This window comes from Ailuropoda melanoleuca, chromosome 13 (assembly GCF_002007445.2).
Source record: "Ailuropoda melanoleuca isolate Jingjing chromosome 13, ASM200744v2, whole genome shotgun sequence".
In the NCBI taxonomy this organism is placed as follows: Eukaryota; Metazoa; Chordata; class Mammalia; order Carnivora; family Ursidae; genus Ailuropoda; species Ailuropoda melanoleuca.
Window position 1 is genome coordinate 66,634,738 of NC_048230.1, and position 25,551 is coordinate 66,660,288.

Here is a 25,551-nt window from a genome sequence, read left to right on the forward strand (position 1 = left end):
GTGCGGGCTCAGTCCAGCTGGGGGCCTTCTGGGACCCTGACTGAGGACATGAACTCCTTGGCCCATCTGGCTGCCCTGTGTGGGTTGAGCAGCCCAGCCAGAGAATGCCCCAGGGCAGACACTCATGGAAAGATGTTGGTGACGTTGCAGGGACTTTGCTACTACCTGCAGCCCCCTCCAAGAGGGGCTGAGCATGGAGGAGGGGCAGGACCCCAACCGTCTCTGCTATAGCATCTGACTGGGGACTCAGGGAAGGAACCTTTCTGCCATATAGAGTTCTGCAAATTTTGTTCCATTGCAGTAAGTAACAATCCGGATCTTAGAGAAAGAGGAGTGGCCTCTCCATCATGGCCGGCTCTGGCCCCTCCTCTTAGAAGCCACCTGGTCCCTTCAAGCTCCAAGCCAGAGCTTCTCCCAACTCTGGACCCCTCTACCCCCGTATCTACTCAGACCCCCAATCCTGTGGAACCTTTAGGTCCCAGTCTCCTGCGCTCCCACTTCCCACACCCCAGTCGAGACTTCAAAGTGCCGGCCTCTCCAGGCCCCTGCCCTGCTCCGTCCTCACTGTGGCCTCAGCCATCCTCGGTGGCATTTGCCAAACTTCTGCCCCAGATATACTTGTATTTCTTATTTACTTAATATCTTTCTTTGCTTTGACATCCCATGATTTTGAGTTTGATTTGCCTATTTTTATCTTCAAAGGAAACTACTAAAATCATATACTATTTCAAAATCCTTGTGAAGTCATGAACTTGATGTCCCACCTCAAATCAGCGAGGCAGCCCCCTAGCCCCTGCAGTGACACTGATGTCACACTAAAGGAAATGCCATTGGTCAGAACCTATCTAACTTTAGTTGGGTGTTAGAAACCTTACATATCCAGGGCTCTGCCTGCATCTCCAGACTCACATCCTACCCCCCTGAACACACACACACACACACGCACACACACAGCTACAGCACACTTACCTGCTTCCAAACTTTTAGCTATGCTATTCCCTCTGCCTGACATTTTCTTCCCATATCCTTATATCCCTGATACACTCCTATTCATCCTTCAAGAGCCAACTCAAATGGTATTTGCTATCTAGATTTTATCCCCTCTCTGAGCTCCCAGAATTAATTTCTCTCTTCTCTGGCTTCCCACACCCCCCTGCTCGCCTACCTGTGACAGTGAGAACCATCTGGTGACATAGACGCCTGCCCAGACACCTCCCTCCCTGCTTGGCTGGGAGTACTTGTTCAGAGGAGCAGAACCCGGGGTGCATCTCCTTCATAAAGTCTCTGACAAACATTTACTGAGTATCTTCTAAATGCCAGCACAGGGAAAGGTATGGTGCATACAGCCTTGAGCAAGGCGGTCCCAACCCCTCGCTCCTCAATCCTCTAGCCTGCTGGGGAAGACAGACACTATGGACATAAACAAACAAGTGAGTATTTAATTTCCAAAGTGTGATAAGTGCTACTAGAAAGCATCCTGGGTGCTTCAAGAGAGAACAACGGGGAACCCATTTGGATGGGGCAAGACGAGAAGGCCTCGGTAAGGAAGTGACATTTGAACTGAGTCCTGAAGGATGGGAAGGAGCCAGCAAGAAGAAAGGCTGAGGACAGTGCTGGGAGCAGAGGCAAAGTCTGAGTCACGGCCCTGAAGTGGGAAAGTGGGGGTTCTTTGAAGAAAACGGAGGCCAGGGAGGCCGGGGGGGACAACGGCAGGGAGAGTTGGCAGGGTTGGCGGTGACGCTGACGGTGCTGGCCATCAGACCCACGCCCCCTCAGGGCTAACTGTGTCTCTGTGCCTGCGGGAGTCCCCTGTCCACGGCATCGAGGTCGGCTGGATGCAGGGGACAAACCAGGAGAATTAAAGCCCAGGGGTGCCCCTCGCTCCATGAGGGTCAGAATGTAGAAGATACATTCCATCTTCCACGTGGGCCGGGCCCAGAGCACAGCAGGCCCTCCCTCTCGGGCTTGGGTAAGGGTAGAGTCAGCACCTGGGAGGGGGGGCCTGCTGGAATGTTTGTATCACCACTTCATGGAGAGATAACTCACATACCATAAAATTCACCCCCATCAAGTCTACAATTCACTGGTTTTTAATATATTCACAAAATGGCGCAACCATCACGATCACATCTTCTCTAATTCCAGAACATTTTCATCACCCCCCAAAGAAACCCTGTACCCCTTAGTCATTCCTTATCTCACCTCACCCACCCACCCCCAGCGCCCAACCCCCTTTAATTTACTTTCTGTCTCCCAAGAGAGACAAGCTTTGGTGACCATGGGAGGGTAGCCCTGCTTCTTGAAAGCTTCTCGAAAAGTGGCAGACAGACCTTCAATAATGGAAAATGAGGCTGGGGCAGGTGAGGGGGGCTCAGATGCCAACCCCAGTATGTGAGTTTGATCTCCAGGGCTCAGAGCAGGGGAGGGTCAAGGTCAGGGCTAAGGTTGGCAGTGGGGAGGGCGGGGAGGAGGCTGGTATTGGCACTGGGCTGGGACCCTGGGGGTCCAACAAGCAGAGTGTGTGTGGGGGGTCCATTTGGGAATAGGTTGGAGGGAAATTGGGATTGATCACACGGAATTACGTTGAGCTGGGCTCCTTAAGATGTCAAACTTTTGGACCACTGAGATTCTTTTTTTGGTATATCCATGTACAATTTATCATTCTAATTTATTTAATACTTTTCGTTATTTGCATTAATTACCACAAGGACCCACCAGAACAGTTAAAGTATAAAAAGCTGACCATACCAAACTTTAGGAAAGATGAGGAACAACGGGAGTTCTCCTACCTAACAGGTGGGAATGTCAAATGATGCCAGTTGGGAAAACATTTTGGCAGTGTCTAATAAAGTTAAACCACATGATCCAGCCACTCCCATTCCAGGCATTTACCCAAGAGAAATGGAAACAAATGTCCGTGAAATGACTTGTACAAAAATGTTCGTAGTAGCTTTCTTCGTAATTGCTCCACACCAGAAAGAATTGTAATGTTCATCAACAAGCTGACTTGATAAAGAGTAGTGCATCTGGGGTACCTGGGTGGCACAGCAGTTAAGCGTATGCCTTCAGCTCAGGGCGTGATCCCAGCGTTGTGGGATCGAGCCCCACATCAGGCTCCTCCGCTACGAGCCTGCTTCTTCCTCTCCCACTCCCCCTGCTTGTGTTCCCTCTCTCGCTGGCTCTCTCTATCTCTGTCGAATAAATAAGTAAAATCTTTAAAAAAAAAAAAGAGTAGTGCATCTGTATCGTGAAATACTGCTCAGCAATGGAAAGGTATGAGCTGTTGCCACCTTTAGTCACATCCGTGAATCTTAAAAACATTATTGCAAGCGAAAAATATCACACAAGAGATTACATTTGATGTGACTCCATTCATTAAAGTTCTAGAACAGGCAATGTTCTAAAATCAATGGTGACAAGAATCAGAACAGTGGTTACCTCCTTGAGAAGAGGGGTATAGACAGAGTAAGGGGAGGGCATGGGGAACACTTTCTGGGGCGCCGAACACTTTCCATGTCTTGATTTGGTTGGTGATCATTTCAATGTGTATAATTAAGATTTGTTCATTCATGTCCTAGTAATAAATAATCATGAAAATAAAACAATGTCACCTGATTTAATTCTTAATTGCTTTATGTGGAGACAATCATAGATTAACATGCAGTTGTAAGAAATAAGGCAAAGAGATCCCATTTCCCTTCACCCAGTTTTCTCCCCAAACTATAGTAAACGATAATAAAATATCACAACCAGGATATTGACATGGATACAATCCACTGATCTTTCCAAATTTCCCTACTTTTGCTTTACTCTTCTGTGTGTGTGTGTGTGTGTGTGCGCGCGCGTGCATGCGCGGGCCTTTGCCATTTTATCACACATGTAGGGTAGTGTATCTATATCCACCACCACAGTCAAGATGCAGAACAGTTCCATCATCATAAGAATCACTCACATTCTTCTTTTTAAAAATGTATCCACAATGGGACGCCTGGGTGGCTCGGTTGGTTAAGCGTCTGCCTTCAGGCATGAGGCTCCTTGCTCAGGGGGAGCCTGCTTCTCCCTCTGCCTACTGCTCTCCCTGCTTGTATGCTCTCTCTCTTTCTCTCTCTGACAAATAAATAAATAAAATCTTTAAAATTAAATTAAAATAAAATTAAAACATACCCACTCTCACCCCTCCATCTTCCCGCCTCACCCTAAATTCCTGGCAACCAATGATCTGTTCTCAATGTCTATGTTTTGTCATTTCAAAGATGTTATATAAAGAAAATTATATAATATGTAACCTTTAGGGATTGGCTTTTTTCCCTCGGCTAAATTCTCTGGAGATCCATCCAAGTTGCATGTACCTGCAGTTAGTTCTTTTTTATGGCCAAATAGTACTCCATGGTATGGAATTCCATTTGTTTAACAGTAACCCATTGAAGGACGTCTGGATTATTTCCAGTTTGGGGCTGTTACTAATAAAGCTGTTGTATATAGATTTTTCAGTGAACGTAAATTTCCATTTCTCTAGGGTAAATACCCGAGAGTTCAATTGTTGGGTAGATAATAATTGCATGTCTGGTGTTCTGTTTTGTTTTATTTTTAACTGCCAAACATGGGAGCACCTGACTGGCTCAGTCAGTAGAGCACGTGACTCTTGATCACAGGGTTGTGAGTTCAAGCCCCATGTTGGGTGTAAAGATTACTTCAAAAAAATAAAATAAAATCTTCAAAAAAAAAAACAAAACCCTGACATACATGTTTGCCAGAGTGGCTGTAGCATTTTATATTCCCAACAGCAATGTACGAGTGATCCAGTTTCTCCACATCCTCACCAGCATTTGGTGTTGTCACTTTTTTTTTTATTTTAGGCTTTTAGATAGGTGTATAGTGTTTTTTCGTTGTGGCTTTAATTGGCATTTCCCTAATGGCTAATGACGTTGAACATCTTTCCATGTGCTTTTTTTTTTTTTCTTTTGCCATTTGTATATCCTCTTCAGTGAAATGTCTGTTCATGCCTTTTGTCTAGTTTCTAAGTTAATTTTTAAAATTTCTGAATTTTGGGAGTTCTTTATATATTCTAGATACTAGTCTCTTAAGTATTTTTCTCTCAGTCTTTACTTTGTCTTTTTATCCTTTCACATAGTCTTTCATGGAGCAAAATTCATGATGAGGTCAAAATTGATGAAGTCCATTTTTCCTTTTATGAATCATGCTTTTGCTGTCAAATCTAAGAACTCTGCCTAGCTTCAGACCTTGAAGAGTTCCTTTTCTTTGTCTTTGTTGTTGTTGTTAAAAATTTTATACTTGGGGCGCCTGGGTGGCACAGCGGTTAAGCGTCTGCCTTCGGCTCAGGGCGTGATCCCGGCGTTATGGGATCGAGCCCCACATCAGGCTCTTCTGCTATGAGCCTGCTTCTTCCTCTCCCACTCCCCCTGCTTGTGTTCCCTCTCTCGCTGGCTGTCTATGTCTCTGTCAAATAAATAAATAAAATCTTTAAAAAAAATTTTATACTTTTACATTTTATATTTAAGTTTGTGACCCATTTTGAGTAAATTTTTGTATAATATGTGAGATTTGGTTGATGTTCTTTTTTATTTTCCTTCCTTCCTTCCTTTCTTCCTTCCTTCCTTCCCTCCCTCCTTCCTTCCTTCCTTCCCTCCTTCCTTCCTTCCTTCCTTCCTTCCTTTGCCCATGGATGCCCAATGGTTCTGTATGGTGTATTGAAAAGGTTATCTTTCCTTCATCTTTATCAAAAATCAACTAGGCAGATCTGTGTAGGTCTACTTTTGGGTTCTCTATTTCCTCCTCTGCCAGAATCACATAATTGAATTTCTGTAGCTATACAATAAGCCTTCATACCAGGTGGAGTAATTCCTCCTACTTTATTCTTCTAACTCATGACCGTTTTACTATTCTAGGGCTTGTGCCTTTCTATGTAAATTTTAGAATATATTTTTCTAGGTCTACAAAACACCTTTTTGGGACTTTGACAGGAACTGCACGAAACCAACAGATCAATTAGAGATGTGACATCTTTACTATGTTGACTCTTTCAATCCATGAACATGGTGTGTCTCTCCTTTGATTTCTCTCCTCAGTATTTTGTAATTATTAGCATACAGATCCTGCATGTGTTTTGTTAAGTTTGTACCTTACTATTTCATATTCATTGTAGAGATTATGAATAGCATTAATAGACCAGCCAGCTGGTGTCCACAGAGAATTAGAGAGTTTCTTGATGTATGGGAAAACCCATACCCGTACTTTAGGTGTCAGAAGTAAAGTACTGTGTTCAGTAGTAGGAGTCAACAGAGTGTTTTCCCCTTTACAACTCCTAAGTATTTAATGGTTTATAGTGCTATTTTAAATCGAATTCCAAAAAAATCATTTCCAATTATTTGCTGCTAGTATATAAGATTTCATTTATTTATTCATTTTCTTATTATACAACTTATTTTTTTTTAAAGATTTTATTTATTTATTCGACAGAGATAGAGACAGCCAGCGAGAGAGGGAACACAAGCAGGGGAAGTGGGAGGAAGAAGCAGGCTCATAGCAGAGGAGCCCGATGTGGGGCTCGATCCCATAACGCCGGGATCACACCCTGAGCCGAAGGCAAATGCTTAACCGCTGTGCCACCCAGGCGCCCCTTATTATACAACTTATTTAAACATTTTTTATTGTGGTAAAATGCACATAAGTATTCTACTCTTTTTGATGCTATTATAAAGGCAATTGTTTTTGTAATTTCCTTTCATATTGTTCATTGCTTGTGTATAGAAACACAGCTGATTTAGATGAGTTGACTTTGTATCCTGCTACTTTGCTGAGTTCATTTATTAATTCTGTAAGTTTTTTGGTGGAATCTTTAGGGTTTTCTACAAATAAGATCATATCATCTATGAACAGAGATTACTTTTTCTTTTCCAATTTGGATGCCTTTTATTTCATATTCTTCCCTAATAGTTGTGGCTAGCACTTCCAGTACTGTATTGAATAGAAGTGGTGAAAACAGACATCTTTATCATGTTCCTGATTTTAGGAGGAAAAACTTTCAGTCTTTCACCATTGAGTGTGATGTTTGTGGTTGGTTTTTCATACTTACTACCTTATTATGTTAAGGTACCATACTAGTTACCTTACTAAGTTAAGGTAGTTTCTATTCATAGTTTGTTAAGTATTTTTCTCATGAAAGGGTGTTGAATTTTGTCAAGTACTTTCCCTGCATCAACTGAGATTATCATGTGATTTTTTCCCTTCATTTTGTTAATGTTATTCCAGGAATAAATCTCACTTGATCATGGTGTATAATCATTTTAATATGCTGCTGAATTTGGTTTGCTAGTATTCTATTGAAGCTTTTTGCATCAATATCATAAGGGATATTGGTCTGGATTTTTGTTTTTGTTTTTTGTACTGCTTTCATCTGGCTTTGGTACCAGGATAATGCTGGCCTCATAAGACAAGTTAGGAAGGGTCCCTCCTCTTCAATTTTCTGGAAAAGTTTAAGAAGGGTTGGTATTAGTTTTTCTCTAAATGTTTGGTAAAATTAATGGGTTACTGGCTGGCTCAGTTGGTAGATCATGCAACTCTTGATCTCAGGGGTCGTGAGTTCAAGCCCCACATTGGTGTAGAGCTTACTTTTAAAAAAGAGAGAGAGATAATAATCTAATAAAAATTTGTTAGAATTCACCACTGAAGCTCTCAGGCCCAGGGCTTTTATTTTATTGGGAGATTTCTGATTCAATCTCCTACTAGTTATAGATCTCTTCAGATTTTGTATTTCTTCCTGATTTAGCTTGGAAGGTTTTGTGTTTCTAGGAATTTGTCCATTTCATCTATATTATCCAATCTGTTCACAGTACTCTCTCATAATCCTTGGTATTTTTTTAAAGATTTTATTTATTTATCTGACAGTGAGAGAGAGAACACGAGCAGGGGTAGCAGTAGAGGGAGAGGAAGAAGTAGGCTCTCCGCCGAGCAGGGAGCCCCATGCAGGGCTCAATCCCAGGACCCTGGGATCATGACCTGAGCTGAAAGCAGATGTTTAACCATCTGAGCCACCCAGGCACCCCTAATCCTTGGTATTTCTCTTGAATCAGTAGTAATGCTCACTTTCATTTCTGATTTTAGTAATTTGAGTCTTTTCTCTCTTTCTTTTAGTCCATCTAACGAAAGGTTTGTCAATTTTGTTAATCTTTTCAAAGAACCAACTTTTGGTTTCACTGATTTTTCTCTATTGTTTTTCTATTTTCTATGTCATTTATCTGTGCTCTAATCTTTTTTACTCCCTTCCTTCTGCTAGCTTTGGGGTTAGTTTGTTTTTCTTTCTCTAGTTCCTTAAGTCGTAAACTTAAATTGTTGATTTGAGATCTTTCTTTTTTTTAGTATAAGCATTTACAGCTATAAATGTCCTCCTTAACACCATTTTTGCTCTGTCCCATAAGTTTTGGTAGTTGTGTTTTCATTTTCATTTGTCTCTAAGTATTTTCTAATTTCCTTTGTGATTTCTTTGATTGTTGGCTACTTAAGAAGTTGTTGTTTAATTTCCACAAATTTGTGAATTTTCCAAGTTTACTTCTGTTGAGCAACTTACTTTTTAAAACTTAAGAGTATAGCATTAGCATACACTTCTCAGTAAAGAGAAAGGAGTATTTATGATTAATGAGAACAAGCCCTTCACTTCAATGCTGCTCAGTGTTAGATGAAGGTGAAACTCTAAACAATAAAATAATTAGACGATTCTAATTTGGGTTTTTTTAAAAAAATCCATCAGTGAGAAGCCCTATTTATACTCAGAAAGTCCTCAGATTCATTTATTCAAGAAACATTTACTATTTCCCCAAGCATTCTGCAAGGAAAAAGGGTTACACCAGTGAATGAAATGGGCAAACACCTCTGTCCACACAAAACTTCCCTTCTAGGCAGGAAGACAGATAATAAACAATACACATACTAAATAAATAAATTACATAATATGTGACAGGCAGTAAGTGCTATGGGAAAAAATAGAACAGGGTGAGAGGCATCTGAGTGTGGGGGTCTGTTGCAGTTTCAAATAGGATGGCCAGGGTCAGCCTTGTTCCATAGCATACTTGAATAAAGATTTATAGAATGTGAAGGGGTAAGCCATGAAAATATCTGAAGGGAGAGCATTCCAGCAAAGGGAACAGCTGGTGCAAATTCAAAAGGTGGGGGGAGGGGCACCGGTTTGGAATCTTCCAGGAACAACTATGAGGCTGGAGAGCTACAGAAGTGATGCCGGAAGGGTCCCAGGGAGGTAGCTCGTGGAGAGTCTTATAGGATTTCGGATTCAACTCTGGGACAGATAAAGGGACAATAAGGATTTAGAGGTGAGTATTAACACGACTTTTTTTTTCATTTTATTAATTTATATATTTGAGAGAAAGAGTGAGCAAGAGAGAGAGAACGAGTGAGCAGAGGGAGGGTAAGAGGAAGAGGGAGAAGCAGACTCCCTGCTGAGCAGGGAGCTTGACTTGGGGCTTGATTCTGAGACTCTGGGATCACGACCTGAGCTGAAGGCAGACGCGTAACCAAGTGAGCCACCCAGGTGCCCCTATCTGACTTATTTTTAACAAAATCCCTCTGGCTGCTGAGTCTTGACTATCGTAAAGCAAGGCTAGAACAAGGAGGCCAGTAGGAAGGCATCTGCAGTAATCCAGGTGAGAGAGGATGGTACCTGGGATCAGGATATTAGTGGTAGAAATGGTGAGAAGTGGTTGGATTCTGGAGATGCTTCAAAGGTAGCGTCACAGAGATTGACCAGATGTAGAGAAACAATCAAGGATGACTCTACGATTTTTGGCCTTAGAAAATAAAAGGATGGCACTGCCATTGGCTGAGATGGGAAAGAGCCCAGGTAGAGCAGATATGGGGTGGGGGGGGATCAAGACTTCCATTTGCAACACGATGAGTCTGAGATGCCTGTTAGACATCCAAGTGATGGTATCCAGTAGACAGTTAATATCTGGAGTTCAGAAGAGTGCCATGAACCCCTTCTCCGGTAGGCTTGGACGAAAATGAATTCCTTATCAAAATGATGTCATTACTTTTGTACAACAAACTTTTGTTTCTGGAAGCCATCTGAAGCAATTTCCAGAATCTGTTCTTCCACTGAGTGGATCAAGTTATTTATCAAAGTCTGCAAAGTGACGGGAGAAGGGTTCTTAGCCACTCACAGCTGCCTTCCAGCTTGGGAAAATACAATGATCTTGTAATTCAGTGTTTAAGTGCCTCTTCATCGTGTGCAAAATACTTTCAGTGAGTTCTTCAACTGAGTTTATGACCAGGCTGTTGAGACCACAAAAAAGATTCTCAGCATTTGTCTTAGAGTTGACAGACTGTGCGGGATTGGCGATCTCCCGCCTAGGGAACAGGGGCTTGTGTGGGATCCCGGCGGTCATAGGGCAGCTACTGCTTCCCCAGGGCTTACTGCCTATGCCAGCACTGTGCCAACACCGAGGTGTCATGACCATGCTTGCTGGGAGGGAAGTACTATGATTATACCCATGAACCGGGGAACCTGAGGCTCCAAGAGATAGAATGATTGGCCCAAGTTCACATAGAATGCTTTGAGGGACCCTAGAGATGTCCTGGAAGCAGCTGAGGTCTGCTCGGTCAGGGCACTGAGGTCAGAGGGGTGGGAAGCTCCAGCTTCCCGCTCTGAGCCGTGGCTGAAGGCTGGGCCACACAGCACTCTGGGCCTTGGAACCACTCCGTCCTCCCGGGTCTGGCCTCAGGATCCATGCCCCAGCTAGTTTGTAGCCCCCATGGAGGGGCCATGGGGGCAGGGCAGCCCCTGCTAGGTGTGTGTGGGAAGACGCGAATGATCACTCGAGGAGGACATCACAGCCCCTGACCTTGTCTCCCTTCAATCTGTAGACCGACCTTCCCCGCACCACCTAGAATGCCCTTGCTCCCACTTCTGAGAACTGTAGGCAGAGTAAAAGTAGGGTGTAGGGGCCCATGGGGTGTCATGAACCATTGCCTGTCTGAAAAATCAGCTTCTTCCAAACTGGTAATCCTTGAGATCCCCTCCCGGCTCCCCTGCCTCCACTCTGTCTCCAGCCTCATTAATAGGAGGTCACAGATGGAAAGAGGAGGTTAAGGTGATCGTGGAATTAGAGGAGGGCTCACGGAAGATGGGGGAGGCGGCATTCTGACAGGGACCTTTCTGTTGGGTGTGAGGTGCCCCTCAGACTTGGAGGAGGATGCAACCACCCACACTGTTTGTCTTTGGGACTGGAGATTCTATTCTGGGATGCCATTAACTGTTAAGCAGGTTGCAGACTGCACCGGAGAGCTCAGCCGAGGACAGACTGATATCCAGCCCTTGCCTCCCTCACCATGGGGCCGTATCAATCCAGTGGAAGGGGTGACTCTTTCTGATTCACGCCAAGACCTGATATGGGCTAGAGGTTAATCTGTTAATGAAAGAAAAGTTCTTAAAATGTTACATGCAAAGCTTAAGTGTTTTATTTTAACTTAAAACATATAAATGTATATACGCTCTCCAATCTTTTGATATAGGTCCAAGGCCTTTCTTTTGAGAAGTGCACTGATGGCAATTCCAGTTCATTATCTACATCAATAATTTCCAATTTTGGTGTCTTGAAAGTAGAATGGCCACTTCAGACTCTTGTGAAGCAACCTGCAGGCAGAATTCTTGTGGATTTCTCTCTCACAGCTGTCCCGCTCATATCTAATTAGAAAGCAGTATTTTTTACAATTTGCCATTACTGGGGCTTCACAGACTCCTACCTAAATCCCAAAGCTTCTGCAAAGGTGCTTTTGTCCATGGACAGTTGCAAGTTATTGTTGCTGAAGGGGGAACACGCGGAGGACCTCCCATGCTGCTGTCCTTCCTCCACCAGTTTTTTAAGCAAGCATTTATCAAGCATTTACTATGTGCCGGCTTGATCCTAAATATTTTTCGTGCATCTTCTGCCACGCTAAGAGGTCAGATTTATCGGCCCCATTTTACAGATGAGGACCCTGAGGCATAGGGAGAAGAAACAGTTTGCCTTGCTTTCTGATCACACAACTTCTGTGTGTGTGTTTTTTTAAGAGTCGATTTATTTATTAGAGAGAGAGCTCATGCACGCGAGAGAGTGAGAGCATGGTGGGGGGAGGGGTCGAGGGAGAGGAAGAAGCAGACTCCCCGTCATGGATTCTTACCTTATTCATTGAGAAATAATGCATTACTGTCATTATTTGTGCTGATACTTTATTGTCACAGAGGCAGGATGTGAACCCAGGTCCGTCTGATTACAAAGCCTATGTTCCTGACCACTCTTCTCTGCTCCATGCTGCTTACTAGCTGTTACCTTGAGCAAATTGCTTCAACTCTCTACAACTCACCTTTACTACTGGAAGGATCTAAGCGACATGTGTGATGCATGACCAAGATTCTAAAGGGAAAGTCTGTGGTGTCCCCCTCAGCTGAGTCCTAGGACAACAACCCCTCGCTCCCAGGACCTCAGCACCATTCTGCTCAATCACGTTCAAGTTGCACCAGCATTTTGCCTCGTCCTCGGCTAGGGGCCTGGTCCACAGATGAGTGAGACCTGGCCCCTGCCAGACTGAGGCTGCTTCACACCACTGGGTCCCAGAGAAAAACAATATGTAGCATGAATGAGAAATAAACTTTTGTGGTCATCGGCTGCTGAGGTTTTGGACCAGTTTGTCCCTGCAGTATATCCTGCCTACAGCCCCCTGTCCTAGATTCTGGAAGTACAACAGGGACCGAGGCAGACTTAGTCCCTGCTGTCGTGGAGCTCTCCATCTACTTGGGAAGACAGATGCTGACCAAATGAATAATTCTTTAGTCACAATTCCATTAAGGGCTACAATGGAAGAACACTTGTACTGGAACAGCATCTATCAAGGATACCCGACTTCATCTGGAAAACCAGGGAGAGCTCCTGAGGAAGCAACAGTAAAACTAAGACCTTAAGAAGGAGCCTGAAATGGGCCTGGTGAAGAAAGGCAAGTGAATGGTCCAGCCCAGGAAACAGCATGTGCAAAGGCCCTGGGGAAGAGCGCCTCCTGGTTTCCTGCACGTTCCAAGCGCGCTTCTTCAAGTGCCTCTCAATTCTCCGAGCCCAAAGATCCTACATTTCCTTTTTACTTAAATTAGCTGACATTCTACTGCTTTCCACCAAAGGAATATACACTTTATACTTTAGGCAGCAGTTTTTGGCTACAGTCTGCAGTCTGCTCAGAGTCACATCAACCCAAGTCTCTTAAATAAACTCCCACCTCAATGGACTCATTAGCCAGAGAGTAGTTCCTGGGCTAAAGGATATGTGGGCCCATCTGCTTTCTCCAAGGAAAAGTCAAAAGTATCCTTCTGTGCAACTGAGGATCGAACAGGAATCCAATTTGTTTTGTTTTGTTCTGTTGTTGTTGATTCTCCAGAACAAGGCATTGGCACTAATCTACACAGTGCCAGGGCCCAGCAGAGTCTCTCCGCAACACTCCGGTGCCCATTACTCCTCCCATCCCTGTGTCAGGGGTAATCTCCTGACATAGCCTAAGCCAAAAAGAAGGGAAAAAGAGTCTGTATCCTCTGGGGGTAGATTTGAACTCAAGATAGTCTCCCCAAGCCTTGTCTTCCCTCAGTCTTATCCATTTCAGTAAATTCGTCTATGCTTAAAGACAAAATCCCAGGAATCATCCTCAATTCTTTTCCTGACCCCTTCACATTTAAGTAATCATCAAGTGCTGGCAGCCCTGTCTCCAAAATACATCACAAATTAGCCCTCCTCCCTATATCACCACTCTCCACCCTGGGCCAAGCTACTACCACCCAGATACTTACCCTACCCCCCCCCCCCAACTGTCTCCCCNTCCCCACCTCCCCCCTGCTCTCCAGGCCATTTACTTTAGCAGCTAGAGCCAGTGATCTTTTTTTTTTTTTAAAGATTTTATTTATTTATTCGACAGAGATAGAGACAGCCAGCAAGAGAGGGAACACAAGCAGGGGGAGTGGGAGAGGAAGAAGCAGGCTCATAGCAGAGGAGCCTGATGTGGGGCTGGATCCCATAACGCTGGGATCACGCCCTGAGCAGAAGGCAGACGCTTAACCGCTGTGCCACCCAGGCGCCCCACCAGTGATATTTTAAAGACGCAAATCTTCTGCTTGAAGCCCCCAGGGGCTCACCATTGTTTTAGGATAATTTGAACTCCTTTCCTTGGCCTTTAAGACCCTGTGTGATGTGACCATGACCCAGGTCACTCCCCTCTCATCCTCAGAGATCCAGCCACACTGACCTGCTCTGGTCTGCCCTGACCTCTCACTTCTGGGCTATCTTAAATTCTATTCTCTTTGCCTTTAATACTGTCACCCATATTCATGATCCAGAAAACTCTGTCTGTATCCTCAGGGTTCAAGTTAAATATTCTCACCCTCAGGAAGACCTCCTCAGTCACCCCCAGAATAACATAGCCCCTTGTTTATGATTCTCCTCAGTCATACAGTGACATGCGTATAATCTGTGTTCTATATCTGGCTCCTTTGTCATTGGACTGTGAGCTCACTGAAATTAGGGACTCTCTTTCTTTCTCACCACTGTATCCCTAGAGCCTAGAGTGAAGCCTGGCTCATACTAGGTACTCAATAAGTTTTTGCTATAGGGAGGAATGAATGAATGAATGAATGAATGAATGAATGAATGGCAGGTGAGATTCTGTAATCTAGGCTACATGGCTAGTCCGTGGCAGGATCCCATAATCTTCTGGGATGAACTTGGTCTCTTCAGAAGGAAAAGCTCTTCAGGTCCTGAATTCTCCAAGGGATACTAGGGAGATATTTTATAGCTTGTCCGATCACAAGAGCCTAAGCCTCATTTATTCTCCCTAAAATAGTTATGGATTATAGTTATTCTATAGAAGCAGGAATATGAATTTTTCATGTTTTCCTAGTATTCACCCATGGGCCTGACACAGAGGGGTTAAAAATGCAGACTTCGGGTCCCTGTGGCCTGGAATCAAATCCAGCTCCGTCATCTATAACTGTGTAGCCGTAGGGAATTGATTTCATCTTCTTTTCCTCATCTTTAAAATAAAGATAATACAATATGTTCTTTATAGAATTACACTGAAGATTAACCAAGTTCATGTAACACTCAGTTTCTGGCACATAGGAAAAGCTTAATATACCATCTCTGTCCCTATCATTAATGGGTTGATAGCAAGAACATTGGGCATTTCCCCCAAATTACCACTAGAGGTCGCCAAAGACTTGGCTAAAATAGCGGCACTAGTTTCCCAAGAGTAGGAGCCCTAAGTCTGGAGCAAAAAGGCCTTAGAGTTGGAGAAACTGAGGACAAAAACAGCAGGGACTGCTTAAGGTCATGAAAGCAGGTCCAGGATTTGAATCCACTGGTCCTGCCCCCTTAAGGATGGCAAACTTCCCGCCAAGGCTCCCAGAGCTCATCCGGGCCCTGGGATAGCCAGTGTTATCCACTTGAACTAATAGGTAACCATGAGTGTTAATTATGTGACAGGCACCATGGTAAGCATTTTACAACATGAACTCATTGAATTGGCAGAAACAACCATAAGGGGTAGATTCTAATGTTTTCCTCATTTTATGGGTGGGAAAAGCAAGGCACAGGGAGGGTAAGTAAGTTGCTCGAGGACACACAGCTAGAAAATGCAGTGGGATTAAAACCCCGGCATTCTGGCTGCAGTCTGGGTCATCCCAGAGCTTCCGTCTTTGGTCACCTTGGTAATAGTGTGTCTTATTCCATTTTAAATCTTTTGATACCACGTTGCTTCTTTGATGATTTAACAAATCACTGTTGTTCCGTTACATGTTACCTTTCCCAAATCTAAGTCTTTAGATAAAGAAATAATGCTGATTTTCAGAGAAAGTAATTGTCAAATGGAGTGATGACGTACGAAAGTAGGCACTGTGGTTTCACAAAACACTGCTCTATAACATAAACTTTTGCTGATTCTTTATCATTTAACCCCAAGTTTGCTATCCAGTGCCAACAGAATTCCATGGACCTGGGTCCCAGCTCCATCAGAGGCTTGAGGAAGAAAGGAAGGAGCTTGGCCGGGTCTTTTGTTCATCTGCTCACTCCTTCACGCACTCATTCATTCCACAGTGCCTGCCTCCTCCTCCCTGTCAGGCCCTGTACTAGGCTCTGAAGCTAAGAAATGACCCACCTCCCCAACCCCCCCACCCCTGCCCCATTAGCCCTGCCCTCAAGGAGCTCACAGTCTAGAGAGAGTTAAAAGACAGGAAGTACTCAAACACCGGCACTGCTTTATTGACCATCTCCCAAGACTCTACAGATGGCATTTGGCTACTCCCTCCTCTGTCCTCCATTCCTAGCACAGTGCCTAGTATGTTAGGTACTCGATAAATGTTTGCCGAATGAATACAAAGTCTTCATGGAGGAGGCAGCATTTGATCTGTGGTTTTGACCACTAGAAAGCTCTTGACAGGTGAAAACAGAGGAGAGGGGACACCCTCTCAAAGAGGAGGAATGACAAGGTCATTTTAGGAAGCTCATCCTGGCTTCTGCATGGAGGATGATGGCTTTGGGTGAGATGTGGGGCAAGAAGACTAGTGAGGGTCCAGGGGTGAGTGGATGGTGGTCTGGACCAAGGCTTTGGAGGTAGAAACAGAAAAGGCCTGATGAAGGATTCAGAAAGTGTGAACAAGTCTCGGGGAGTGTGAAGCAGGAGAGAGCAGGAGTCATGGGTGAGTTCAGGTGTCTGATGGAGCAGGGCAAGTTGGAGAGGCGTTGGCAGGAAGCTGAAGTCTGTTGAGCAAAATTTTAGGGCCTGTAATCTAGGCTACATGGCTAGTCCGTGGCAGGTCCCTCAAATCAGAGCCCAGTTTTGCTGTCATTTCTACCACTTGGAACTGAGGTTGGAGGGTAGAGCAGTCTTGTGGGTACAGAGGAAGCAAGCCAGCCAGGGAGGAGCCAGCCCCATGCTAGTGAGAAGCCCTGCCTAACCTTCTCCAGTTTTCTGGGGCCCCAAGGGGAAGAGGGTTGGCCACTGAGGCCTTGTCATTGCCCAGACCTGGCATGAAGGTTACTGGAAGGCAGAGTCTCTCCAAAAAGTACCTTCTGATCCTTGCTCAATAGCACAAATCACATACCATGGATTGGCAGGACACCTTCCTCTATTATATTTTATTTTTCTTGGGTTATAAATACATAAGGTACATAAAGTCCCCTAATATTAAGGTATATCTTGATGAATTTGTGCCAATGTAATCACCAAGCAGATTAAGACCTTTTCCAGCATCCCAGGAAAGTCCCTCTTGCTCCTTTCCCATCCCTAGTCTCCTCCCACCAACCCAGGTAAATACTATTCTGATTTCTATCACCACAGATCAGTGTTGCCTGCCCTTGAACTTAATATATGAATGGAATCATATATTATCTACGAATTTTTTTTCTGGATTTTTAGTCTGCATACCGTATGTGACATTAACCCATGTCTCACGTATGTCAGTACATTTTACTTTTATATCTATAACGTGGTATTCTGTCAGATGAATGTGGCATTATTTATCAGTTCTCCTGGTTCTTTTATTTTTTTACTTTTTCAAAGATTTATTTATTTATTTATTTATTTGAGAGAGCGAGACAGACAGAAACAGAGAGCAGAGGCAGGGGGAGAGGCAGAAGGAGAGGGAGAAGCAGACTCCCCACTGAGCTGGGAGCCCGACATGGGCCTCAATCCCAGAACCTGGAGATCATGACCTGAGCTGAAGGCAGATACTTAACTGACTGAGCCACTTAGGCACCCCTATCAGTTCTTGTTAATGGACACTGAGCTATTTCCAGTTTAAGCTCTAAATAAATCTACTATGAAAATTCTTGCATGAGTCTTTTTGTAGACATAGGCACTCATTTCTCTTGGAATGCATACCTAGGAGTGGAAATTCTAGGTCACAGCCTAGGTGTGTGTTCAGATTTAGTAGAAACTGCAGGTTTTCAGGAATAGCTGTACCAATTCCCTCTCTCACCAGCTATATACAAGAATTTCAGTTGCTTCATGTCCTTGCTTCCACTATGAGACTCTTCTTTTCTTCCAGTGTTAGATATCCGGTGTGTCTGGCATGGATGCATTGATCCTTCAGCCCACAAGCAGCAAGACAGACAGAGGCCACACCCAGTTTGTTTCCTGGCTGGGAGAGGAATGGACATCTTGACATGACTGCGACTCTAGGAACTGGGGTGGCCATCTTATAACCATGAGCATGAAACCGTCATAAGGACAGCAGAGCAGAGATAAAATAAACCTGGGAGATGGAATGTCCTTGATGACACTGCCAAGCCACTCCGTTAATCTGCCATTGGGTGGCAGCCTACTTACTTTTTAAGCCAATTGATTTGGGGGTTTTTGTGTGGTTTTTGTGAACTTACAACATAAAGGATACGGTCCATAAGCCCCCGTTGTCACCAAACCCAATGTTGCCATTTCTGTCCTCTATAGCAGTCAGCCCTGCTAAGTACTTTCTCCTTCTTGAAACCTCCTCTCTGGGATCCCGTGCTCACCTGGTCTTCCTCCTATCCCACTGTTCACTGCTTCTCAGACTCCTTTTTGGCTCCTCCTCTGTCTACATGTTTTGTTTTGTTTTTTAATCTACCTCCCCTCCCTTGGGATCTCATCCAGCACCATGATTTCATCCATCACCTGTGTGCCAGTGCTACCCAGATATGAATCTCCGGCCTTGACCTGGCTTCTGAGCTTGTCTCATATAAAAATGCCTATTGACCCTCTCCACCTAGACTTTGCCCAGCCATTTTTAAACTTGCCATCTCAAAGCCAAACTCTGTATCTTCCTCCTCAATTTGATCCTTCTTCAGGTTTCACCACTTTAGTGAAGGGCTCTTGACTCCTTCATACTCAAGACAAAAGCCTAGACGTTCTTGCCATTGCCTTAGCACACACCCACATCCACTCTCTCATCCTGTATTTCTCCACCTCCCCAAACCACCACCTGGAATCATCATCACTTTGTAGCTAGAAAGCTGCGATAACCTTCTAACTGGTCCCCCCACACCTGTTCCCAAGTGTCTTCCAAGCCATGCAACCAAGGTAGCCTTTCAGAAATCCAAATTTGTTACCATTCCTCCGATGAAAATGGCTTCTCATTACCCTCAAGGTAAAATCCAAATTCATCTGGTAGTGCTACCTGCACCACTCCTTGCTCACCCCTCACCCCCGCCCTGCTCCTTCCCACCTCATCTGGGACAAGTGGTTCTTTCCGCCTAGAACATTTCCCCTCTCACTCTTGCCCTGCACAACTCCTAGTTGTCCTTAGTTTCTCAATCTAAATACCAGCTTCTCAAGGAGGATCCCCCCTCACCTCTTACCCTGTGTTAGGGCCCCATTCATTTTTCATAACCCTCTTTACGTTCCCCCACTGCACTTCCCATGCTCCATAATTATATACTGATTGATTAATATTATTAACACAGTCATTATTTGCTGACTCTCGTTCCTGGAGCCCCCCCCCCTTCCGCCCCTACACTTTTCCCCAACAGACTGGCGGAGCCTTGAGGTTAGAGCAGTGTCTATGCCACCCTCCACTCTACCCTCTTGCCTTTAGCACTGCACTTACAGATAGTAAGCGCTCAAGGAATGCCTAAATTAGCTAATAAATGAATCCTGACTCATTCAGTGCCCATAACAACTCCGTGAGGTAGGCATTTCATTAGAGCTAAGGAAGCTGAGAGTCGGGGTGGGCAAGTTGCCCCAGGTACAGGGAAAGGGGAGGAGTCAGGTCCTGACCCAAGTCAGGTCCTAAGTTCTGAACCCGATTTTTCCGCTCCTGAACTTTGGCGCCTTGGTGAATGGGCCAGGGAGAGGGCGGACTTTGAGCCACGAGAAGGTTCGCCCCGGACGACACGGATGATCCACGCAGAAAACCGAAATCAAACGCTCACCTACGAAGACTAAGGTACGCCCCCTCGGCTCTGAATGAGTAAGGATCACAATCTGCTGCATATGCATGAGGGGACCAGGATCCGGCGATTAGGGTCTGCCCTGAGATGCGCCTGATTTAAAATTCTTCGGGCTTTAAGACTTGAGGGCCCCCTCAGTTCCTCACACACACATAAAAAGTTTTAAAAAGCTCATTTGAGGCGAATGTTGAGGGGATATCGGGCGAAAACGACCCCACTTTGGAACTTATGATCAGGCGTCCTCTGGAGGCAGCCCAATGCCTGGAGGGGTCCTCGGTCTGCTCCACTAGAAGACGAAGGGGGCGTCTCCCCGGCTTCCTGCGGCGTCGGTGGCGAGCTGAGGTGGAAGCAGGCTGCGGCAGCAAAGGCGACAGTGGCGGCGGCGCCATGGCAGGGCTGGCAGGTACCGTGGCGTCGGCCCCCTGGGAACGGGATGAGAGGCCCTCAGTGCGGCGGCGCCGCCATGTTGTCCCTTTGGGGTCACCTTAAGGCGTCGCCCGGTCCCTTTCTGGGGTTTTCCTTCCGCGCACCCACGGGGCCACCCCTGTCCGGTGTCACGTGATTGCCTGTGTGGCCCCAGCCTGGGCCTTGGGGGTCCTTTCCCGGCCCGAGGGCGAGTCAGCGGATCCCTGGGTCTCGTTCTGGCCTCCAAGGTCAGTGCTCGCCTGTCTGTTCCCGGGACGAGACAGGCAGAATCGGGGAGTGCGGGGCCGAGGGGCGCGACTACCACCTCTTCAGCCCGGGGGCCCGTGGCAGGGGCCCCAGCTTCTGAGAGTCCTGTTACTCTGTCCCCGCCACTTCAGTCGCATTGTTTAAATCAGAAGGGGGTGGGTGAGAGGGGCGAAAGGGAGTCTCCCGCTCCAGGCACCCGCTTTGGTGTCTAAGGTGATGGGGTAATAGGTTGACGCTCTGCTTTCAGTTGGGGGTGCCTCTTACTCTCTCTTAACTTTACATCAAGTCTGGACACCCGTTTCCTTTTCTCCAGTATATATGGGGAGCGGCCCTCAAGGGCAGCTGAAGGAACGGAATGCCTGGCACACCAGTGGCCTAGAAAGAAGAATGGGGGATGGGGAACAGTTTTTTCCTTATCCCTTCCAAACCTTCTGTAAATTCCTTCCAGGCCTCCGTGTCCCTTTTCAACGCTAAGTGTTGGGACAGACTGGGGTCTGTCCTAGGGAGGAAACGATCTTTCTGTTTATAGGTTCGGATGGTGTTTTATCCCTTTCAGGGAGCTGGTGTGTTGGGAACAGCTTCTGTTTGCCCTGCCTGACATGGTCCAGCCATCCCCTCAGCCTTCTGGACAGCAACACCAAAGCCAGGACAAAAAAAAAAGTTCCAGCTTAAGTGCTAATGCCAAGTGTTAGATCTTGTTTATTTGTTTGTTTTAAATCAGAGACTAATTAATGTCAAGCAAATCTGTTAAAAGATTCAGAGCCCTGGTCAGTTTCCAGTGACCAGATCAGTTCCGTATCTGTAATTGGTCTTGTTAGACTTGCTGCCCAAAACAGTTTAAACAGTTTTATCTGTAATATGTTGTTTCCAAGAGGAATCTGGAAGTCTGGGTTTGGCTGTCTTTTTTTGTTGTTCTCCTATCTTTGAAACATATGCATTCCATTTCAAGCCTGTCACTGTGTGCTATACCAAGGACTGTGTGTTGCCTGCCTCTTTGACTTCCTGTTCTGGGAATGTTCAGGAATCTGGATCCTGCTGGGGTATGGGCCCTGTGGGAGGGAGAAGGGGTGGAGGGGAGGGTGAATAGGATCATTCCCAGAGAAGATGGTGACATGTCTCTGGGGCATATAGAGGAAGTCAGAGGTCACCAGGGAAAAAGACTGTTGTTAGACTAATGTTTTGTGTGTGTGTGCATTTGTGCACGTTTAAATCTCTTGGGGCTTGGGGTAAAAGTATCTGCAAATTCAGAATCTCACTTTAGGGGGTGCTGGCTCCTGAGTAGATACAAGTTTGAAAATAGATACATAGCAAATGGCTCACAGCAGACCTGCTCCCTCATCCAGCCCAGGTGTAATAAGCCGTTGCTGTCCTGCAGCTGAAGCTTAAGAAGCTTAAGTCCCCCCTACCCCTTCCTTCAGTCACAATCCAAATACTCCACAGATAGAGATAGCAGTATCACATAGCACCCCATATCTCTGAAAGGCATGGTACCTAACCCCCCCGCCCCCCCCCCCCCCCCCCCCCGGAGCTTAACTGGTTAGGCTGAGACACTAACATCTTTCTTGGGGCATTAGTGCCAAGAATCTTGCCTTTCCAAAGCCATTCCAAGCCCCTCACAACTCATCTGCTATATCCTTGGTCTTACAGGGGCAAAGCCTTTGGGGGGAGGTAGAAACAGTTTCGGAAAAAGGGAGGCCTGTGGACTAAGGGCCCTGCAATAAAACGCCAGTCATTTTTAACTTCTACCGTTGCTCTCTATCAGAATAAAATGTTTTAGTGGTATTGCTTCTGGAAAAATTTTTATGAACAAGGTGTGTTTGGACCAGCCTTCTAGGCACCACACAGGAATAGAAAGTGGATGCATTCTTTCTGTCTTCTCCAGTGGGTTGTGTTTGCTGCCAGAACATGAGGGTTTGGGGATAAGGGATGAAAGTGGGGGAGCGGACATTGCACACTCAAGCCCACCCATGTGGATGTAGGCCAGCAGGACAGCCCTTGCGTAGAAGTCTGTCATCTCACCATGCCACTTTGATGGATGGATGGAGAAGCCCCACAAATGGGCTTTGCCAAGATTATCTGGAAAGCCCTGGGGCTGCCAGCAGCCTCCTGCCTTTTAAAGAGGGTACAGGAGGCTAAGGGGAGCATGCTTTGTCCAGAGCAGCCAGAGCCTTCCATGCCTGTCTATCTGAACCCAGCTACCTTGTAACTGGGCTGAGGTTAAGCATGTGGGACAGTGGGGCTGTGGGCATACCCCTTGAAGGCTCTGAGGTGAGGCAGTCTTCATTGAGAACACATGTTGAAATGTTCAAGGTTCTGTGGGCTTAGTGTGGAAAACCACAGCAACTCCGTCTTGAGGCCTGCCAAGATATGGCTTCAGAAGGGAGGTGTGGGCATTGCCTGCTGATGAGTCATGCTGGGGCAAGAGGAGACGCACCTCACCTTCAGGCTATAGTAGAAGCTAGAGCCACACTGCCTAAGGAAGATGGGAGTCTCTGATTACACATATCCACCCAGTCCCCATGGGTCCTGATTGCCACTTTGATGGCAGAATGTTTCTAGTATCCTGGAGTTCACTGGGATCTTAGCAGCCCTTTCATAGAGGGGAACTGAAGGTGAGGGGTAGGAGGTGGCCTGGCCAGTTTCCCTGGGCTGATTGATGACAAAGCCCAGTACCAGAACCGAGGTCTGTACTCTCTACCCCCATAATTCTCTGATGCTGTACTTAAGTTACAGGTGCCTCTAGAGGTGCTGGCAGTGGGGTGTAGAAACTTAAGAGGTTGCTTAGAAGAGGGGAAATACCAGGCTCAGGGGGCGAGGTGCTTTGTGCTCCAGAAGTGTTTGTGACAACTGTGACTAAGGGATTTGAGGAAGTGGCAGAGAGAAATTTATGGCCCTCCAAATCCTCCCTTGGTGTTGACCCAGGAACAGGTGTGTAGTGACAGGGACACATTAAGCCAGAGACGAGGCTGAACAGGCGGCAGGGCCATTTGGTGAGGCAGTCAACTGACCCTGTGAAAGGAGTCCTGACTCAAGAGTGAAAGAGGAGAGAAAGAAGTCGGGAGCCAAACAGCCAGCCCACCCGCCCACCTACCCTGACATGGCAGAAGAGAGCCCAGGGCCAGGGACCTGGTAAGCACCCCTAAGAAAATGGTGGCTAATGCCACAAGTGGAGAACCCACTAATGGGGAGAGCTAGGGAGAGGTTCCTGGGTGTCGGGGAGACCGGAGAGTAGCAAGGCAGGGCAGAATGCCCTTGTAGTGGTCCTGGTAAGGGTTCTAGGGCCTGGAGGGATAAGCTGGGCTGGGGAGGCACCACACCACACCTCTTGTCTGATACTCATTGTCCAAACCAGTTTCCACTCTGCCCAGTGCTCGTTTCCTTGGGGCTCCTGGATGGAGATAAAGCTCTGTGTTCTGAAGTCCTGATCATCCTCTCGATCTCTAGTACCCCATCTTAAGGGCTATTCCCACCTTTCTCACCTCCTCCCATCTTTCCCAGTAGTTACCTGTCAAGGCCCCTTATTCCAGGACAAGTGAAGGCATCCACCCTTCTGGGGATGGTAAGTGGTCCTTTATTCTGAGACCACAAGTAAAGACCTTTGTCTTTGGGGTAGGGGAAGTGTTCCTTTATCTCAGAACAGTGTTAAGTGAAGATGGAACTGGGCGTGTGAGGGTCCCAGCTTATTCCCTCTTTGTTGCCTCCCCCTCCCTCCCTCTCCCAAGTAGTGTGCCCCCTCCCCCCACCAATGGTGCATCAGCCCAGTCTTAAGGAGTATGTGTTGAAGCCGCAAAAGAAGTCACAAGAGACAACTTTTTGGTGCACCTCCACCACCCCGCAGGGTCCTGGGGACACTGTGCGAGATGGGGGAGGTACTGGTTTTTTATTTTTTGTAGAGGTGGTCCCTGTCCTCCAGGAGCTTACAATCTAGCTGGGGAGACACAACTAATGCACACTTATACAATCAGTACAATTAGCGATTACCACAATATTGACCACAACTGCGTGAGACCAGGGAAAGCAAGATCAGTGAGGGGCTGGGGGCTCGGAGAAGGTGTTTTAGTAAAGATGGGGTTCATTTACTGGTTGAATAGGTCCAAATTGAGTGACACATTTCTTTGGGGTGGGCTTAGGAGGCAGTGAGGGGGGAAAGGGAATTGAGGGAGCAAAGGCAGCAAGGCTGGAATGCACGTGTTGTAGGCAAGGGACAGTGAGAGGGCCCACTCTATTTCTTAACCCTCCTCCCTCACTCTCGCCCTCAAGTCCCGCCACACAGGCACGCAGTTGGGGCCTTGTCTGCTGCATCGAGATTCAGGGCTTCGGCTGGTGATGCTGGAATGTCCATTCTGCTGGCTGGTGCGGTTGTCTGGATCACTGTGGTGGGGCCTGTTGGCATGGCCATGGCTGCGGGGCTGGGATGGCACTGTCCCGACTTGGTCCAGATCAAAATGCATTGCCTGTGCCCAGATCTCCGGGGTGTGCTCCTCCCACCCCCCCTCCTCCCTCTACCCCGCCCCGCAGTTGGAGGGGTGCAAAGGGGTTTGGAAGGGATCTGGTATTGTCGTCATTGTCGGTGCTGCTTCTCCGGGGGGCCTACCGGCCCCTCACTGACCTTGGCAAATGCTCCTCTGGCGAGAGAGCACAGGGGACCCCCCATTCCTGCGCGGCACTGGCTCCCATGCTGACCGAGAAGCACAGGAGCACCTGGTGACAAGGCCGCCCAGGGCTGGGGGCTGGGGCCTCAGTTGGGGGCTCGCTGCCGGCGCTCTCCCAACACCTGCCGCCCGGTTCTCGACACCGTGTAAGCCAGCTTCTGCAGGGAGTACCTGAACACCTGCAGCGAGAAACCCGGGACCTACCCTTAGAGACAGGCACCCGCAGCAAGTCTGCAGTCCTGCCATGCCCGCCCCCGCCCCACCCCCTGCCC

At 46.6% G+C, this 25,551-nt stretch overlaps 2 protein-coding genes across 5 annotated transcripts in view; one reads left to right on the forward strand and one right to left on the reverse strand.

The window, feature by feature from the left end:
• The first annotated feature begins 20,207 nt into the window (after positions 1-20,207).
• The window catches only part of BLCAP (BLCAP apoptosis inducing factor), a 10,422-nt gene continuing 5,078 nt past the window's right edge, over positions 20,208-25,551 (forward strand). The window contains exon 1 of one of the 2 annotated variants that reach the window (XM_002915153.4): positions 20,208-20,358. The gene's annotated coding sequence lies outside the window, so the exon portion shown is untranslated. Of the gene's footprint in view, positions 20,359-20,380; positions 20,609-25,551 lie in introns of those variants that run through there. The other variant, XM_011219616.3, reaches the window with a different exon arrangement.
• The window catches only part of NNAT (neuronatin), a 1,823-nt gene continuing 1,390 nt past the window's right edge, over positions 25,119-25,551 (reverse strand). For all 3 annotated transcript variants that reach the window (XM_019795171.2, XM_002915151.4, XM_002915152.4), the window contains one exon: positions 25,119-25,458. In XM_019795171.2, coding sequence (XP_019650730.1) covers positions 25,229-25,458 — 230 coding nt within the window. In that variant the 3' untranslated portion in view covers positions 25,119-25,228. The remainder of the gene's footprint in view (positions 25,459-25,551) is intronic.